The following is a 20,545-nucleotide window of genomic DNA, read 5'->3' on the forward strand; positions in this document are numbered from 1 at the left end:
GGGAGGGGTGGGGGGGGGGGCATCCTCCAGTTACACTGCTACAGACAGACTGCCGACTGATTCTCTACCCAAGTGTGCACTTGCTCACTCCTGTTTAAGGATTTACAAAAATTGGTTTGATGTGTAAGGATGTGTATAAGTTAAAGGGAACTGTGGCTGTGGACCAATTTAACAAACTCAACCCCTGGTGCACTAAATTAACATACAAACCATCTGTAGGGCATTCACTACCTGCTGTACAATGTAGAGAAAAACGGGGCAATTCAAGAGGGTGCTATGAAATGAATGTCAAAACATATTTTACTTTGCCCAATGTCATTATAAATTACACAGAACTAAATCATTAGATTGTTCTCTACAATATTATAAACCTAATATACTTGTACTTGACCGTGTTGATGAAATAAGAACATCAATTTGCTGTGACCGTTGCTAGTTTAGACTGTGCTGCTCTTGGTTGTATCTCGTCCATATTTGGCGTTGTGAGGTGGTACCATTTGGAGGTGTTTCCACTGGTTTGTCCAATCAAATCAACTTGATACCCTTGTCATTTTCAACTGCAACTGCTTTCATTGCCTATATTGGCAATCAAACTATGTTGAGAGAGGTTGTTTCGGTGGCAATTTAAAGGGAGAGACAAAAACAGGAAAAGATTGTCTTCGCGGAGGGTGGATACTGAAATTCAGCCTCTTAATATTGTAAATAAATATATATTTAGTCCTTATTTAGTTTTTTATTCAGCGGATTTCATTTAGAAAAAGTGCCTGTTTTCACACGCAAACCTGCAGCCACTAGTTGGCATGTAACTTCAACTAACAAGCTGAGCGCATTTACAAGCTGGCCACACTGCTCGGGTCGCATGCACGAGTGTAGATTATTATTATTATATATATTTTTTTACACATGTTATCTATCATTGCACCCACCCTGCTCGTGAGCGTCTGCGTAGCCAGGATCTAAAATAGAACTTGCTTCTATTTGTGACGCAAGTCATGCCTCTTCCATCTTCTCATTGGCATATACCCACGTGCCATCACCTCATTGATTTTTTGGAGCATATACCCACGTGCCATCACCTCATTGATTTTTTGGAGCATATACCCACGTGCCATCACCTCATTGATTTTTTGGAGCATATACCCACGTGCCATCACCTCATTGATTTTTTGGAGCATATACCCACGTGCCATCACCTCATTGATTTTTTGGAGCATATACCCTTCCTGTTTGGCCCTGTCCGGGGGTGTCCTCGGATGGGGCCACAGTGTCTCCTGACCCCTCCTGTCTCAGCCTCCAGTATTTATGCTGCAGTAGTTTATGTGTCGGGGGGCTAGGGTCAGTTTGTTATATCTGGAGTACTTCTCCTGTCCTATTCGGTGTCCTGTGTGAATCTAAGTGTGCGTTCTCTAATTCTCTCCTTCTCTCTTTCTTTCTCTCTCTCGGAGGACCTGAGCCCTAGGACCATGTCCCAGGACTACCTGACATGAGGACTCCTTGCTGTCCCCAGTCCACCTGGCCATGCTCCTGCTCCAGTTTCAACTGACCTGAGCCCTAGGACCGTGCCCCAGGACTACCTGACATGAAGGCTCCTTGCTGTCCCCAGTCCACCTGACTGTGCTGCTGCTCCAGTTTCAACTGTTCTGCCTTATTATTATTCGACCATGCTGGTCATTTATGAACATTTGAACATCTTGGTCATGTTCTGTTATAATCTCTACCCGGCACAGCCAGAAGAGGACTGGCCACCCCACATAGCCCGGTTCCTCTCTAGGTTTCTTCCTAGGTTTTGGCCTTTCTAGGGAGTTTTTCCTAGCCACCGTGCTTTTACACCTGCATTGTTTGCTGTTTGGGGTTTTAGGCTGGGTTTCTGTACAGCACTTTGAGATATCAGCTGATGTACGAAGGGCTATATAAATAAATTTGATTTGATTTGATTTGATACCCACGTGCCATCACCTCATTGATTTTTTGGAGCATATACCCACGTGCCATCACCTCATTGATTTTTTGGAGCATATACCCACGTGCCATCACCTCATTGATTTTTTGGAGCATATACCCACGTGCCATCACCTCATTGATTTTTTTGGAGCATATACCCACGTGCCATCACCTCATTGATTTTTTTGGAGCATATACCCACGTGCCATCACCTCATTGATTTTTTGGAGCATATACCCACGTGGGTGAATGAAAGATGAACTGAGGTCCACAGTCGAGTTGGTGGTGGTAATGCGCCTTAAAGAAAAGTTGGTTGCCAACCACCATATAAAGTCCAAAGAAGAAGCAGCCTGAAGGAGGAGAATTTGCTAGAAACAGTTGGATTATCCTTTTATCTGTGGATTAATTGTCAGAGTTGAAGACCTTCTGCATTTCAAGTAAAATAACAACCCAATGTTTTATATCCAATTCAGACAGCAAGCAAGCTAGCTAGAAACAGCAAGCTAGCTAAATTGCCATAAATGTTTAATGCTTTTCGACCTGTCCCCAAGTTAAGATAATTGGTTCAGAGTTTGTTTTGATATTTCAACCGGTGTCCTGATTACTTCTGGTGTGGGGGGACAAATTGCGCGTGTGCGGTCTGGTCAGCATGTTCGAGTTCTATTGAGCAGTCAGCACTTCATGATCATTCCAGTGATAACATTATATTCACTCTAAACATCTCAGAGTAAATCTTCTGTAATGTTTGAACCATATAAGGTAGACATGGGTTTTGGATGATTTATTTTCTGAATTCTCTATGGAATGGACACATTTGTATGAACCTTGAATGAATTCATCCTTTTATGGGTGAACACCCTACAATCTGTAATGAATGCGCTAATGAAGTATAAGCTGAAATACATTGATGCGTGTTCAGTATACTAACCAACCATTTACACATGTCTCTTGACTAGGCTTAAAGCAGGAGTCTGGATCTGGGACCTGATTGATAGTCTCTCTCACACACAGGCACACATGCGTGCTGTGTGACTGGCCATGCTGTGTGACTGGCCATGCTGTGTGACTGGCCATGCTATGTGACTGGCCATGCTATGTGACTGGCCATGCTGTGTGACTGGCCGTGCTGTGTGACTGGCCGTGCTGTGTGACTGGCCGTGCTGTGTGACTGGCCGTGCTGTGTGACTGGCCGTGCTGTGTGACTGGCCGTGCTGTGTGACTGGCCGTGCTGTGTGACTGGCCGTGCTGTGTGACTGGCCGTGCTGTGTGACTGGCCATGCTGTGTGACTGGCCATGCTGTGTGACTGGCCATGCTGTGTGACTGGCCATGCTGTGTGACTGGCCATGCTGTGTGACTGGCCATGCTGTGTGACTGGCCAGAGAAGAGGTAGTGGTATCAAAAGGGGCAGAGTGCAGGGCCAAGGTTTAGCGTCCCCACACACAGACACAGGGTGCAGGGTCTTTCTGTGCTAGTGCATAGGGGCCAGGAATGCACACACAAAAAGGACATTGTCTGGCCAGAGGTAGGCGTGGTGACAAAGAGAGAGGGAGGGAAGAGAAAGCAGACTCTTGTTCCCTCTCAGTCTCTAAAAATATCATATAGTGAACAGAGGAACTCAATTAGGAGTAGCGGTGTAGTAAAAAAATATTTTTTAATTTAAAAAAAAATATATTTTTTAACCTGACATTTGGAGAATTGAATTGATAATGAGTAGCCTGTTTGGTAATGAGATCTGGTAGTTAAGTGGTCTCTCCAGTGAGACAGTAGTCACACTAGCCTACTCCACTCTGTTAACTACAGACCAGGGGAGGGACCACATCCGCATGACATCAACCACAGTGATCAGCTACAGATGTGGACAGAAGCTCTGGAAACGCACTTGGGTTCCCGAGAAGCGCAGTGGTCTATGGCACTGCATATCAGTGCCACGAGCGTCAGTAGACTAGGGATGCACGCTATATCGGTAAGCATATTGGAATAGGATGATATTAACTAAAAATGCCAACATCGGCCCGATGTCTAATTTAACGTCAACGTGCAAAACCGATGTCAAAGCTGATGTGCATACCTATATAACGCAATGACGGCACGAACAATACAGAAGTACACGTGCAACACAGCATTCCTAACCTAGCCCATGTCTGCTGTGTGGATCTATTTTGAAGTTTCAAAGGAAGATAACAAAAAGGCCAAATGCAACATTTGTGCTGCTGTTATTACCAGAGGGGAGAAAGTGAAATCTTTCCATACCACAAACCGAATTACTCATTTAAAAGTGCATCATCTCCAGACGTTCAGCGACTACTTAGAACAAAAGCAGAAAACAAACTATGTGCACACTTCCAACAACTAAACACGTTCAAGTCAAGCAGTCATTTGAAAGAGTAAGAACATTTCAGCAAGACAATTCAAAGGAGAAATCCATTAACACCAAGATAATGGAATTCATTGCCCTTGACGATCAACAGTCCTCTGTCGTGGATGATGTTGGCTTTCGCCGTACACACTACCAAGTAGGCGTTATCTTTCAGATGTTGCCCTACCGGAGAAACGCACATCCTTGAACTACTTGCTATGGGCGTCACTGCTATTAGCTTCCCGACTGACATTTGGACCAGCGACGGCAGCTCCATGAGCGTGCTGAGTCTGACAGCACAGTGGGTCGACGCGGATTTCGTACTGAGGAAAGTCATATTGCATGCTCAAGAATGTGCTGGTTCTCATACCACTGCTGACATTTCAATGGCATTTGAGAACATGTTTGAAACATGGAACACACTCCTAGCGCTATTTGAACAACTGACTCAAGAAATAAGCTACTTAACTGCGTCTGCAGCAGGCGTGATACCCTCTGTCATTGCATTGAAACGTCTGCTCAACAAAGACCCAGTCTGTGTCGGCAGTTAAAACTTGAAAAGTACTCGACCAGAGGCTGTGAACAAGCGAGTCGGTGGGTACAAGGACTGCTACTTTGATGCAGACAAGAAACGGGGATTACGTGAAATGTTAGACACAGCTGGACAAGATAGAAACGGACAGTGACAGTGCGCACCGGGGAAGCGAGACCATGGACAGACAGAGCTGAAACTTCACTGCTTGACATGTATGATGAAATCTTGGTTGAGAATGAAACGACTGAACAACGAAACAACACAGCAAGTAAGTGAAAGAAATCGGTTTTGATTATGTTTTACTTGTAATGGGGACATATGTAAATGCAAACAAAATTACTTTTTGGTTAGTGTGTGTGTTTCAACAATTTAACTGTACTATAATGCTTAAAAACGTCATAAAAATGTGAAATATTGGTTACCGGTATTGTTTTTTTAGCAAGGAGAATATTGGATATCGTATCGGCAAAAATGTAATGTCGGTGCATCCCTACTACAGACCCTGGTTTGATTTCAGGGTGTATCACAACAGGCCCGTGATTGGGAGTCCCATAGGGCGGCACAAAATTGGCCCAGCGTCGTCTGGGATAGGGTTTGGCCAGGTTAGGCGGTCATTGTAAATAAGAATTTGTTCTCAACTGACTTGCAGAGTTAAAATAAAAAAATTAACAGTACATACCTCTATGGTGGGGTCGTATTCATCCACAAAGTGGTTCTGGATGAGCTGGATGGTGAGTGCACTCTTCCCCACACCTCCAGCCCCCACCACCACCAACTTGTACTCAGTCATCCTCACTGCTCCCCACACACACTGCTGTGAGAGAGAGAGGAGAGAGCAGCAGATAGGAGGGGGAGAGAAAGGTTCATACATTTCACAATGTTTTCTGTTCTTAGATGTCTATTCATTCGCACGTGTTCTGTTTGACATTAGCTTCCCCGAACCCCTACCTCACTATTTTGTTTACCACCACCTCTGCCCAGAGGTGAGATGTATGTAGGGCGGCTGAGTTTGAGTCCCCATCAGAGGAATGTCAAATGTGCTGAAGGTACTCAATGTTCCAATTCGCTCCCACACAACAGGAGAGAGACACACAGAGAGAGAGGGAGAGGTTTGACACCGAGTGCTCCTCATTGATGCCTACCTCACAAATCAGAAGCCTCATGGTTTTTTTTATACAGCATAGAGGTGCTGTTTCTCTGAAAGCATGTGTGTAGCGCGTGAGCAGAGCATTTGAATAGCCCCTTAATGACAGTTGAGTATGATGCTTCTTCTGGTTACTGATAGTTTCTTGATGGGCGCAAGCCTGACTGTTAGAACTGCCAAATTCGCCCATGGATAGATGACTAGTTGAAACTGTATGGCTGAGAGGGATGATGCATAGGGAATAGCAAATAGGTCTGACAGAGGACTGGCAAACATACAGTAAATTGAGAAATCATGTAACTAAACAAAAATAAGAAGAAACTATACTATGGAACAAAGGTAAATTATATAAAAGAATGATTGTAAAACGCTCGAGTACTTCACATGAAATTCCAGGCAAAAAAAACCTAACTACGCTCCAACTGTCGTCATTGAGGCAGATGGCTTGTTCATAACAAAACCCTTTCATATTGCCAACCACTTTAGCAAACTTATCAACAATTTAAAAAAAAAATCTTAGGCATGACATACAAACAACAAATACTGAGCCTTCATATTCCTGCATAACGGACCAAATAACGAAAGACGAGCACTGTAGTAAAGTTCCACAAAGTGGGTGTGGAAGAGGTGAAAACTACCTGAAACCATCAACCTGGATGGTAAATTGCAGAGGTTGGTAGTGTAACGGATGTGAAACGGCTAGCTTAGTTAGCGGTGCGCGCTAAATAGCGTTTCAATCGGTTACGTCACTTGCTCTGAGACCTTGAAGTAGTAGTTCCCCTTGCTCTGCAAGGGCCGCGGCTTTTGTGGAGCGATGGGTAACGATGCTTCGAGGGTGACTGTTGTCGATGTGTGCAGAGGGTCCCTGGTTCGGGCCCGGGTATGGGCGAGGGGACGGACGTAAAGTTATTCTGTTACAGTAGCGGAATACATTGTGACTCCTGTTTGCCACATATTCAATTTAAGCCTCGAAAAACAGTGTGTGCCCTCAGACATGGAGGGAGACAAAGGTCATTCCACTACCCAAGAATAGCAGAGCACCCTTTAATGGTTCAAACAGCCAACCAATCAGCCTGTTGCAAGTGCATAGCAAACTTTCAGAAAAAAATTGTGTTTGATCAGTTATTTTATAGAAAACATTTACATTACATTTAAGTCATTTAGCAGACGCTCTTATCCAGAGCGACTTACAAATTGGTGCATACACCTTATGACATCCAGTGGAACAGCCACTTGCATCTAAATCTTTTAGATTCTCAGCATGATTGATTATAGGGAAGGACACTCAACATGCTCGGCACTGACACAAAGGACTGATGATTGGCTGAAATAAATTGATATTAAGATTCTGGGAGCGGTTTTGTTAGACTATAGTGTTCTCTTCCATGTGCAAACAAGGGTGTCCAAGAGAATGTTTAAGTCCTTTGGTTCCTCAGATTTCCGAAAACCAATGCCGTTAAATCCAACGTGGTTGACAATGGTGACAATATTAGAATAGTTGTCTAATACTGAGGGCAGGAGGGAGTTGATGTCTTGGACATGGGCACCTGGGTGACAGACCCTGGTCGGCCCACAAGCAGGCCAAAAAACAACTAATTACACCATTGAGCTGCCCACAACGATGGTGGTCGTGATTGACTCCGATGGGGAAGGAAGAAGGGGAACAGAACGGGCCTGCCCCGGGCAAGGAGGAGGAGGTGTGCTTCGACTCATGCCAGCTTCACCGCACATGTACCAGCGGATGGCTTCGGAATCATCGGGGAGATGAAGGACCTTGTTTCCTTTGGTCAGCACCCCTGAATGGCTGCTGGCTGTTGGTGTACTCCCAGGATCAGCACTGACTCCCGGAGCAGGTATGTCCGCCACCAGCAGAGCGAAGCTGTTCAATAGCGGGATCTGATCTTCTATAATATTTTGAGTCCAACCAGACTGCCTTCCACCCAACCTCCACCTTGCCAGTGTGCAGTCTCCCACTGGCCTCGGAGTTGAGCTTACCATGTGTCCAATGGATTGGAGCAGGTCAGTACCGCCCAACTCATCGACCCCTTGGCTGTAGGAGGCATCCACCGAGAGCAACTTCTCCCAACCATCCAGGAAGAGTTTGGTGATGAACAATGCTTTTTCCAGCATGATGGAGCACCTTACCATAAGGCAAAAGTGATAACTAAGTGTCTCGGGGAACAAAACATCGATATTTTGGGTCCATGGCCAGGAAACTCCCCAGACCTTAATCCCATTGAGAACTTGTGGTCAATTCTCAAGAGGCGGGTGGACAAACAAAAACCCACAATTTCTGACAAACTCCAAGCATTGATAATAATATAATATATGCCATTTAGCTGACGCTTTTATCCAAAGCGACTTACAGTCATGTGTGCATACATTCTACGTATGGGTGGTCCCGGGAATCGAACCCACTACCCTGGCGTTACAAGCGCCATGCTCTACCAACTGAGCCACAGAAGGACCACATGCAAGAATGGGCTGCCATCAGTTATTTGATAGCATGCCAGGGAGGATTGCAGAGGTCTTGAAAAAGAAGGGTCAACACTGCAAATATTAACTCTTTGCATCAACTTCATGTAATTGTCAATAAAAGCATTTGACACTTATGAAATGCTTGTAATTATACTTCAGTGTTCCATAGTAACATCTGACATCCAGTAACATCTGACATCCATGAAGCAGCAAACTTCATGGAAATTCATATGTGTCATTCAAAACTTTTGGCCATGACTGTACACTGATCTGTTGCGTGTGCTGATGACGTCTGTTGCATGATGTGTGAGAATGCAGTTGTACAAACGGTAATATTGGCTAGTTTTGCTTTTATTAAAAACATTTTAATATTGTTCTATAGTGTACCACGGGGCAGCTGGCTAGGGCCATTATTGTTTTCTGTTTTTACTAAAGACCTTGAATAAAGCCTGGGCGTCTATGTACGCTGACGACTCAACAGTATACACGTCAGCTGCAACAGTAAAATAAATAACTGAAACCCTTAACATAGAGCTCCAGTAAGTTTTAGAATGGGTAACTAGCAATAGGCTGGTGCTACATTTATTTAAAAAAAATAAAAGGCATTGTTTTTGTGACAATTCACTCACTCAAGCTAATTTATTCTTGAATAAATGTTGTGATTGAGCAAGTTGAAGAGACTAAACTGCTGGGTGTAACCCTAGATAGCAAGCTGTCATGGTAAAAACATATAGAGTCAGCGGTTGCTAAAATGGGAAGAGGTCTGTCCATGATAGGACATTGCTTTGCCTTCTTCACATCTCAGTCGACCAGACATGTCCTGCGGGACTTAGTTTTGTCGCACCTGGACTACTTCCCAGCTGTGTGGCCATGTGCGGTAGAGGAACATAGGTCATTTGCAGTTGGCCCGTAACAAAGCGGCACGTATTGCACTTCGACATGCATCTCAACCTCTCCTGCCTCCAAGTTGAGGAGAGAATGACTGCATCTCAAATTGGTCTTTGTGCGGGGTGTCGAAGGTACTGAACTGTCTGTTCAAAAATTTAGCACACAGTTTGGACACTCATCACATGCAACCAGAGGTCTCTTCAGGTCCAGAACAGGCCGAGAAACACACAGTATTAAATAGAGCCATGACTACATGGAACTCTGCCATCCCATGTAAGACAAGATAGCAATAAAAACAGATAAAACACCTTACTACACATTAGTTAGCAGTAATGTGACCGACAACGAGGCTTGAAAATTACCATAGTTATGCACTTGTATTTTGTACTTGCTAATATAATACATTTTTATAAATATTATTAAAATGGGTTAACTGACCACAACCCATTCAATTAATATTAAGTGTTTATTTGGCACCAGGAGAGCACAGTGCATGGAAGAAAGCAGTGAGATATGCAATATTGTTCTGTTTCTGGAAATGGCAAGCCTAGTTCATGGCTAGCCTCGGATGCAGAGTGCGGGGCGCTTCATTTTGGTCGCGCAGGGATCAAACTCCCCCCTTCCCCAGAGTCAGCCCCGGGTCTTCAGGGCTGAGCCCCGGAGGTTCTGTGACATCCCTGCTGGGATCCACACAAAATATGAAACATTATATAATACAGAACATTAATAGACAAGAACAAGGACAGAACTACATACATTTTAAATGTCACACAGCCTACATATTCATACATACAGACAATATCTAGGTCAAATACAATCCGTGCAAATTACAATACAAAATATATAACATGGCTTTGTCTCCTTGAGTGCCTGTTTGTGTAGCTAGTAATGCTGTGAGCACTGTGCAGTTCCAAAACAATCCAAAGGGTTTCAGCCTAGACCACAAATGTATGTTTTGCATATGTACAAATACAGGCACCTAACATGATTGAAAATCATGAAACAGCCACATGAGCTCAGCCATCCACATAAAGAGACGCACGTCCAATTATTGAACTGGGAACATTTTCACACAGAAATTTTACAACATGATGTCACAATCAGAACGATTGGGTTAAAGCCCCGAAAGCCCGCACCTGGTGACGTCAATGAACCCCAGTAAGAGTTGCTGGTTCTTTTGCAGCAGCCAATAGGGATCCTAATAAAATACCGATTCTAGACGCATTAAATAATGGCAAACTAATGCAAAAAAATCATTCATAATTTCTCTGATATGTTCCATAGAAAATAGATATCTGCACACCGTATTGAGTGTACTTTGTGGCACTGCAGCAGTGAAAGCCACTGGGGTCAGTGAGTTCAGAGGAGAGGACAGAGAAGGGGAAGCCGTGCAGTCAGAGGGTTTTTGGACTCCCAGGTGTACCTCGTCACCCCCCCAGTGGTTGGGTCCGGCGCAGAAATTACACAGGGCTACTCTGTCATAAATCAGGGGCTCTCATTAAACAACTCGGGCCATATTCATTAGTTTTGCAATGGAAAATGTTTTCAACAAAAACCGAGCACTTCTTATTGGACAAGGTAGGTCCCTCCCCATTTTTCCTGCCCGCTTATACATGTCTCCTAGTGAATATGATCCAGTTGGACCAGGTCCTGTTCTCTTCCAGAACACATCCTTTCCTCATCCCATCCCGGCTGTATCACACCTGGCCGTGATTGGGTGTCCCATAGGGTGGCACACAATTGGCCCAGCATCATCCTGGTTTGGTCGGGGTAGGCAGTCATTGCAAATAAGAATTTGTTCGTAACGGACTTGCCTAGCTAAATAAAGGTTACATGTAAATAAAATAAAAATCACGTGTCTGACATGACTGGAGAGGGACTCAAAACACACAGGCGGTGTGTGTGAATCCTTCAGAATGCATCCTTCAGCCTGTTTTGACCACTGATCTGAGAGGCCAGAACATGACAGGTGAGAGCTATATGGTGGAAATCTACTGTATCCAATCCATTCACCGATCAGTGATGAAGGAGAGGGAGGGAGCAATGTAAGAGTAGAGACCCTGACACAGTAAGGTGTCGAGTTGAACGGTATGTACACATCCAGTCTCTCACTGCAACAGATTGCAGAATGGAGCGTGTCTGACAGAGATTGAGATAACCATGGACACTAAGTTATTCCAACAGATCATCAGATATGAATGTAGCCTAGATGACACAGAGGACATACTGGTGATGGTATTGCTCCATGTGTCACAACACACAGTTAGTGTGTAAACCTACAGAACAGTGTCAGACTACAGTGGTTCACTCATAGGACATCAGTGCCCTAAAACAAAAACAGCTAACAGAAAGCTATCAACTTGTAATTTTCCCATACGATCTCAGCACATGCATCACAGGTACAGTCTCAGTAAACTAAGCCAACCAGTAGGCTTCTGATTTGACAAGCTAAAACCCCCTACCCCAGTGAACTGGGTAGTGTTGCGTGGCTAAAAGAGACACTCAGCTGAAGTCCAGCCACTGTACTCTCGCTCTTGTGGCTGACAGGTTGGGTCAGGGTGTCAACTGTCAAGTAAGCTGAACCATACATACTCACATACTCACGCACACACAATGGCCCGTGAAATGACAAAGGACATGAGCCAAACAGCAGCAGTGGGGAGTCATAAGGGCGATGTTGTTGGTATACACTCAGCAGCTTACCATCAGTCAGTTAGCCTACATATCCTTCTCATGACCACTTCTCTACGGCAGGACACCGTGATGAAGAGTCAGTGAAGGGGTAAACTGACCGCAATAAGGACTATTCTTTGCCCTGTGATTGATCATGACAGGTTTATTGAAGAGCCTCCCTTGTCCAATAGCTCGACACAGATTTTTTTTTTAAAGATATGGGACAGCCAACCAACTCACACCTCCTCCCACTAGAACCCAGTGTATGGATCTGCCCGACCCTTTATCTTCTACTGTACCCACACACACATTCCTCTAAGCTACGCGCATGCACAGCTCCCCTCAGACTGCTGTGCAGAAGAAATATCAGACAATGCAGAAAAGCACAAGAATGAACTTCACTCAACTTTCTAGAATTTTCCACTTTAGTTAAGACGATCAACATTTCACTCTGTGGGAATTGTGCTCGTATCATCACAATATTAGCCACTTTCAATGTAACATACCAAAAGAAAACAAACTATACAAGGTTTAGTATGCAAAACTATCTGTGCAAGGGAGCACATTGGAGGAGGAGTGTATTGCATTGCAGTACTCTATACAGACCGGTGCGCCATAACCAATCAGAGCTGTAGTAGGCTTATTTGCAAATAGCCATATATGGATCTGTGCCATTCACTTTGAACTGGACTGTATTTAAAGCACTAGCTGTCACAAGTAGATGACCTTTATTGATATCAAAGTGAGAGCTGAATGTAGCCACCTGTGCACATTTGTTCAAATTGTTTGCTAATTAGTGAGTTATTAGTCCAGTTAGCCATTTTCTTGTCAACAATTGGTTGCTTCCAACAGGAGCACAAAATGTGTGCATTTCTAACTATCTTTGATAGGTAAAGAGCTTTTTTTGTCTTAAAGGGGCAGTGTTGCATTGAGACAGTCTTAAATAAGCTAAGTAGCCAATAGGCAGAGGGTAGCATAACTTGTCTGTTTCTCTCTCATTTTTTAATTTTTAATTTATTTCACCTTTATTTAACCAGGTAGGCAAGTTGAGAACAAGTTTTCATTTACAATTGCGACCTGGCCAAGATAAAGCAAAGCAGTTCGACACATACAACGACACAGAGTTACACATGGAGTAAAACAAACATACAGTCAATAATACAGTATAAACAAGTCTATATACAATGTGAGCAAATGAGGTGAGAAGGGAGGTTGTTACGGATACAGTTATCCTGTGTCTGTGTGTATCCTGTGTGTGTGTTTCTTTTCTCTCCTTCTCCCCTCACAGGTGAAAATCATCACTCCCCAATCAATCATCAATCAGAAGACACACCTCCTCCTATTTCCTGACCTATCACAGTTCCTTCCCCATGGTTTAAAAACCCCATCATTTGTTTGTTCTAGAGCTCAGCTCAGCTCATCTCTAGCTCAATCTCTCTGTAAATGCCATGTCTGTAGGTCTCTGTGTTTCACTCTCGCTTTGTGTCTTAAACCTCTCTTTTGTTTAAAGCACCTCCATAGCACTTTCATCACCTGTGAGTATTGTTTTTGGTTATGGTGTTTGTTTGTTGCTGGTGGGAAAAGGGGGTAACCAAGACAAGTCGCCCATGGGCATACACTACCCGTAGGTGAACTTTGTTAAATACACTAGTTAGAACTGGGCGGACCACCCACTGTATTTTTGGTTAGTTAGTTAGCTGTTGTTAAAGTAGGCTAGTCTAGCTTAGGGGTGTGTTTTTGTATACTTATTGTTTCTTTCCTTGGGTCCAGCTCAGCCCCTTTTCCTGCTCCCCCCATTACCGTGTGTTTATAAATAAACCTAGAGTTTGACGGTAGATTATTTCGTGCACACTTTTACTTTGTCACAATAATAATTTGCATGAGTTATGTTACGGGTCTCATCACCATCCCCCCTAGACCGTCGGGCCAAAAGGGATTCGTAACAGAGGTAAAGGCAAAAAAGGCCATGGTGGCAAAGTAAATACAATATAGCAAGTAAAACACTGGACTGGTAGTTTTGCAATGGAAGAATGTGCAAAGTAGAAATAAAAATAATGGGGTGCAAAGGAGCAAAATAAATAAATAAATTAAAGACAGTTGGGAAAGAGGTAGTTGTTTGGGCTAAATTATAGGTGGGCTATGTACAGGTGCAGTAATCTGTGAGCTGCTCTGACAGTTGGTGCTTAAAGCTAGTGAGGGAGATAAGTGTTTCCAGTTTCAGAGATTTTTGTAGTTCAGTCATTGGCAGCAGAGAACTGGAAGGAGAGGCGGCCAAAGAAAGAATTGGTTTTGGGGGTGACTAGAGAGATATACCTGCTGGAGCGTGTGCTACAGGTGGGAGATGCTATGGTGACCAGCGAGCTGAGATAAGGGGGGACTTTACCTAGCAGGGTCTTGTAGATGACATGGAGCCAGTGGGTTTGGCGACAAGTATGAAGCGAGGGCCAGCCAACGAGAGCGTACAGGTCACAATGGTGGGTAGTATATGGGGCTTTGGTGACAAAACGGATTGCACTGTGATAGACTGCATCCAATTTGTTGAGTAGGGTATTGGGGGCTATTTTGTAAATGACATCGCCAAAGTCGAGGATTGGTAGGATGGTCAATTTTACAAGGGTATGTTTGGCAGCATGAGTGAAGGATGCTTTGTTGCGAAATAGGAAGCCAATTCTAGATTTAACTTTGGATTGGAGATGTTTGATATGGGTCTGGAAGGAGAGTTTACAGTCTAACCAGACACCTAAGTATTTGTAGTTGTCCACGTATTCTAAGTCAGAGCCGTCCAGAGTAGTGATGTTGGACAGGCGGGCAGGTGCAGGCAGCGATCGGTTGAAGAGCATGCATTTAGTTTTACTTGTATTTAAGAGCAATTGGAGGCCACGGAAGGAGAGTTGTATGGCATTGAAGCTTGCCTGGAGGGTTGTTAGCACAGTGTCCAAAGGGCCAGAAGTATACAGAATGGTGTCGTCTGCGTAGAGGTGGATCAGAGACTCACCAGCAGCAAGAGCGACCTCATTGATGTATACAGAGAAGAGAGTCGGTCCAAGAATTGAACCCTGTGGCACCCCCATAGAGACTGCCAGAGGTCCGGACAGCAGCTGAACGGATTTGGGAGAAGGAGAAATGGGGAAGGCTTGGGCGAGTTGCTGTTGGGGGTGCAGTGCTGTTGACCGGGGTAGGAGTAGCCAGGTGGAAAGCATGGCCAGCCGTAGAAAAATGCTTATTGAAATTCTCAATTATGGTGCATTTATCAGTGGTGACAGTGTTTCCTGTCTTCAGTGCAGTGGGCAGCTGGGAGGAGGTGTTCTTATTCTCCATGGACTTTATAGTGTCCCAGAACTTTTTTGAGTTAGTGTTGCAGGAAGCAAATTTCTGCTTGAAAAAGCTAGCCTTGGCTTTTCTAACTGCCTGTGTATAATGGTTTCTAGCTTCCCTGAACAGCTGCATATAACGGGGGCTGTTCGATGCTAATGCAGAACGCCATAGGATGTTTTTGTGTTGGTTAAGGGCAGTCAGGTCTGGGAAGAACCAAGGGCTATATCTGTTCCTGGTTCTACATTTCTTGAATGGGGCATGTTTATTTAAGATGGTTAGGAAGGCATTTAAAAAAAATATCCAGGCATCCTCTACTGACGGGATGAGATCAATATCCTTCCAGGATACCCCGGCTAGGTCGATTAGAAAGGCCTGCTCGCTGAAGTGTTTCAGGAAGCGTTTTACAGTGATGAGTGGAGGTCGTTTGACCGCTGACCCATTACGGATGCAGGCAATGAGGCAGTGATCGCTGAGATCTTGGTTGAAGACTGCAGAGGTGTATTTAGAGGGCAAGTTGGTTAGGATGATATCTATGAGGGTGCCCGTGTTTAAGGTTTTGGGGAGGTACCTGGTAGGTTCATTGATAATTTGTGTGAGATTGAGGGCATCAAGTTCAGATTGTAGGATGGCTGGGGTGTTAAGCATGTTCCAGTTTAGGTCGCCGAGCAGCACGAGCTAATAATGGTATGCAAATAATAACGACTTTATTTTGTAAAGTGATTTCTTGCATCAACCACCACAACATTTTTAGTTGTCTCCTTGTCTGAAGGACAAGTGGATAAACCAGTTTATATCAATCCCTGCATGTTTTTTTCCAAATGTCTCATGGAATAAAGGTTTACATTTTACACCACACATTTGCTGCTACTGACAGAACAGCTATTTCCATGTTAAAATGTTATGGGATGCATTTGTCTCCATTGTTTGTAGTAGGCATCTCTGGTAGGCCTACATCATGATCAAATAGGCACAGCAACCTACTTGGCGACTGTCACAATGTTAAAGTTTGCGCTTAGCGGACCTGAAATTTGCTCAGTGCCGGATAAAATGAGGGAACATTGCCCACACAGATGACTTGCTAACAAACAGACCATGGATCTTCTACCGGATATAAGCATCCTACTCCTTTAATACACTACACCACAACCTTCTTGACCAAACAACCACTGGACTGACCCACCCTACCTCTTCACTGCTCTCAGAAATATCCCTTACAGGTCAGGTGCTTTTTGTATTCCCTGACACAGTCAAACACAGCATCCCCTAGCCTACACTAAACTCCTGTCCCCCTTTACCGTTTTAGCTCCATGAAGCCCTGTTACTCCTTAATGTGCTAAAAAAAACTGTACACACACACGCACCCTGTGTGTACAGTCCACACACACTAATATGCCTGCACAGGTGCTGCAGTGTTCCGAGAGGAGTAACTAGTGACACCAAACTGGACTCTGGACAGTTTGATGACAGCAGGATACACGCCATCTAAAAAAACACCCCATTTACAAGGCTAATGCAGTGGCAGGGAGTCAAAGGCAACAGAAACACTCCAAGTAAACTCCTATATTTGTCTCTCGATGTGGTAGTGTATTAATTGAACGTCATGCACCTCTGCTAATCTAGAGCCCCTCTGTGTGTGTGTGTGTGTGTGTGTGTGTGTGAGAGAGAGACCAGAGTGCCTTGTTGATGATTGGACTGTTGGGTCACTGATGTTAATGATTGAAGGAAGGCTTCTTGCTGACAGAGCAACTGCCCCCTGGTCTGTTCACCACTCCAAACCCCTCAAGGCTTCTCCTGCACAGCTGTTCCAACAGGCTCTATACCAGACTGCCAGGGGGTTTCATGGAAACAGGTAGCTCTCTAGATCGGCGAGACCATCGCCAATGTCAACACACAGGCTTGCAAAAAACAACCTGATGGCTAGAATTATAACACTGCAGGAGGGGATTACCACAACCTCTCAATCATGTGGGCAAACATTTAGCTTCCTTCTTCCAAGTAAATGAATTCAGTAAAAAAACAACACTTCTCGTTTATGCACACACTGTGCTCTAACATAGCCAGACACTGGGCATATACTAGCTAATAGAGCAGCTGAGGTGGAGGTCATGTTTTGAGGTGTCTCTTGGCTGAGCCTGGACATACCCTGGGCTACTATAGTGTTATCTCCTGCAGCAGAAGGCTGTAACAGAATAGAAAGCAGTGATACATTCTACAGTGATGGAGGTCTGGCCCAGAGAGAAAAGCTGCAGCTTTGCTCTATCCCTCTGTGTAAACAGGGGAGATGACTTTTTGCACACGGGTTGTTGCTGCCTTTTCAACATGGAGATTTAGTAGGAGGCAGATCATTTTTACTGGGCTGTGTGTCCTGGAAGAAAGGTGGACAACATAAAAGGAAATGAGAGGCACAACCAAATCAACAGAATGGACAGGGTGGGCCGAAGCGATATCACAATATTTCTCAAATGTTTTGACAGTATGGCGGTATTTTCTGCTACTGAATAATTAAAGTTCTAAATATATAGAGCATGACCCTTGAATGGCAACAAATGAGTTCTAAGTGGTTTAAAAGGGCTTTATACTCAACCAAACTAGAACAAACAGACAGTGAAGTAGTACAATTTGTAGAACTTATAATTTAGCACTGTATCAAAATAGAATTAAAGAGGGGATTTGGATCCATACCTGCAAACCGGTATCCACGATATGTCGCCCAGCTCAAGGTGGGCCAATCCGGGAGACAGTGACGATTACTCATCCCCTGTCCAAACCATCCCAGCCCCTTGGTGCTCCTCCTCTCCTCACCTGTTTCACCTCCCCCATTACACTGGCCATATATTGAATTAGAGGTTGACTGATGAATCGGAATGGCTGATTAATTAGGGCCGATATCAAGTTTTCATAACATTTAACATTACATTTACATTACATTTAAGTCATTTAGCAGACGCTCTTATCCAGAGCGACTTACAAATTGGTGCATACACCTTATGACATCCAGTGGAACAGCCACTTACAATAGTGCATCTAAATCTTTTAGGGAGGGGGGTGAGAAGGATTACTTATCCTATCCTAGGTATTCCTTGAAGAGGTGGGGTTTCAGGTGTCTCCGGAAGGTGGTGATTGACTCCGCTGTCCTGGCGTCGTGAGGGAGTTTGTTCCACCATTGGGGGGAAATCGGTATTTAAGGACACCGATTTGGCCAATTTTGTATTTTTTTGCACCTTTATTTAACGAGGCAAGTCAGTTAAAGAACACATTCTTATTTTCAATGACGGCCTAAGAACGGTGGGTTAACTGCCTCGTTCAGGGGCAAACGACAGATTTTCATTGTCAGCTCGGGGGATCCAATCTTGCAACCTTACAGTTAACTAGTCCAACGCTATAACCATCTGCCTCTCGTTGCACTCCACAAGGAGATACGCAAATGAAGTAAGCCAAGGTAAGTTGCTAGCTGGCATTAAACTTATCTTATAAAAAACAATCAATCATAATCACTAGTTAACTACACACGGTTGATGATATTACTAGTTTATCTAGCGTGTCCTGCGTTGCATATAATCTGACTGAGCATACACGTATCTGACTAGGCAGGCTCGTAAGCATTCATTCAAACAGCACTTTTGTGCATTTTGCCAGCAGCTCTTCGTTGTGCGTCAAGCATTGCGCTGTTTATGACTTCAAGCCTATCAACTCCCGAGATGAGGCTAGTGTAACCGATGTGAAATGGCTTGCTAGTTAGCGGGGTGCGCACTAATAGTGTTTCAAACGTCACTCGCTCGGAGACTTGGAGTGGTTGTTCTCCTTGCTCTGCATGGGTAACGCTGCTTCGAGGGTGGCTGTTGTCCGGACGGAGGCTATACTGTTACACTGGCAATACTAAAGTGCCTATAAGAACATCCAATAGTCAAAGGTTAATGAAATACAAATGATATAGAGGGAAATAGTCCTATAATAACTACAACCTAAAACTTCTTACCTGGGAATATTGAAGACTCATGTTAAAAGGAACCACCAGCTTTCATATGTTCTCATGTTCTGAGCAAGGAACTTAAACATTAGCTTTTTTTACATGGCATGTATTGCACTTTTACTTTCTTCTCCAACATTTTATTTTTGCATTATTTGAAACCAAATTGAACATGTTTCATTATTTATTTGAGGCTAAATTGATTTTATTTATGTATGATATTAAGTTAAAACAATACTGAATGAACACTTATTTTAACTGCCATTATTACATTTACATTTTTTTTTTATTATTATGAATTATTTTTTAAATATTCTTGTTTTTTAAATATTTTTTTAAACATCGGCTGATTAATTGGTATCTGCTTTTTTTGGTCCTCCAATAATCGGTATCGGCGTTGAAAAATCATATTCGGTCGACCTCTAATCCTGTAGCCAGACTCTCCAGTCTCCCCACCAGCTGCCCATCAATCAATATCTTACAGTTACAATTGGCACATTCTAGGACATCTTTTTACTTATGCTGTGTATCTCAGAAGATAGATATACATCACACCAATGTGGTTCCTGTGATTTTTTCCTCTGACAAAGCCAAGGGCAGAAGAGAGTAGGAGCAGTCTGAAAGAAAACCCCTGGGATTCCAGGGAGGGAAACTAGTTTCTGTGGTGAAGTGAAAGTGAAAGGCGTCAGAGTTCAACAGAAAAGAATGCTTTGAGACAATAGCTTCAAACAGCACCACCAAGTACAGTAAGTACATAGTTTCCACATTGTATCATGGATGGTTGAATTATCATGAGAATAACAGTTCAACTAATGTGCCATTACATGTAAGTCACATCATATGACATCTCCTTGAGACGTGCCCACATTGGAAAGAGCCAATAGCGGCAGTCTAGGCAGATTTGAATTGTTACTGGTAAGAGGAGCTTTTTAAACACACTCCTCTATGGGTGAGGGGAGACATAGCTGTGCCATTCACTGACAATCTAGACTGTCAGAGGCTGATTAATAATCCAGACATACATAGGGAGATGAATATGTGATGCAGCCCTGCCTGCTGACTCCAGGAACACTTGTTGTCTGTGGGGATCAGTCCTGTGGTGTTTGTCTAGCTACTACTGAAGGAGGACACCATCACATGTGATGCACACAAACGGCAGAGTTCTCCCTGTGGCAGTGCCCGGTGCCAGCCATACCCTCTCCTCTCTTTCTGACTCTGTTTGGTAATTAGGGACAGAGCACATTGAG

The 20,545-nt window shown here is 43.9% G+C and overlaps 1 protein-coding gene and 1 long non-coding RNA gene across 4 annotated transcripts in view; both read right to left on the reverse strand.

Moving 5' to 3' along the window:
- On the reverse strand, positions 1-5,506 carry LOC127908252 (uncharacterized). Its single transcript, XR_008066500.1, has 3 exons — positions 2,154-5,506; positions 1,957-2,073; positions 1-1,193 (listed from the first exon to the last, which is right to left on the reverse strand). It is a non-coding gene; the product is annotated as an uncharacterized LOC127908252 (long non-coding RNA).
- The window catches only part of LOC118395741 (GTPase HRas), a 32,561-nt gene that overhangs the window by 8,250 nt on the left and 3,766 nt on the right, over positions 1-20,545 (reverse strand). For 2 of the 3 annotated variants that reach the window (XM_052465921.1, XM_052465922.1), the window contains one exon: positions 5,513-5,647. In XM_052465921.1, the coding sequence (XP_052321881.1) occupies positions 5,513-5,623 (111 nt within the window). In that variant the 5' untranslated portion in view covers positions 5,624-5,647. Of the gene's footprint in view, positions 1-5,512; positions 5,648-18,013; positions 18,319-20,545 lie in introns of those variants that run through there. The other variant, XM_052465923.1, reaches the window with a different exon arrangement.

The sequence above is a fragment of the Oncorhynchus keta genome, chromosome 17, assembly GCF_023373465.1.
Source record: "Oncorhynchus keta strain PuntledgeMale-10-30-2019 chromosome 17, Oket_V2, whole genome shotgun sequence".
Taxonomy (NCBI): domain Eukaryota; kingdom Metazoa; phylum Chordata; class Actinopteri; order Salmoniformes; family Salmonidae; genus Oncorhynchus; species Oncorhynchus keta.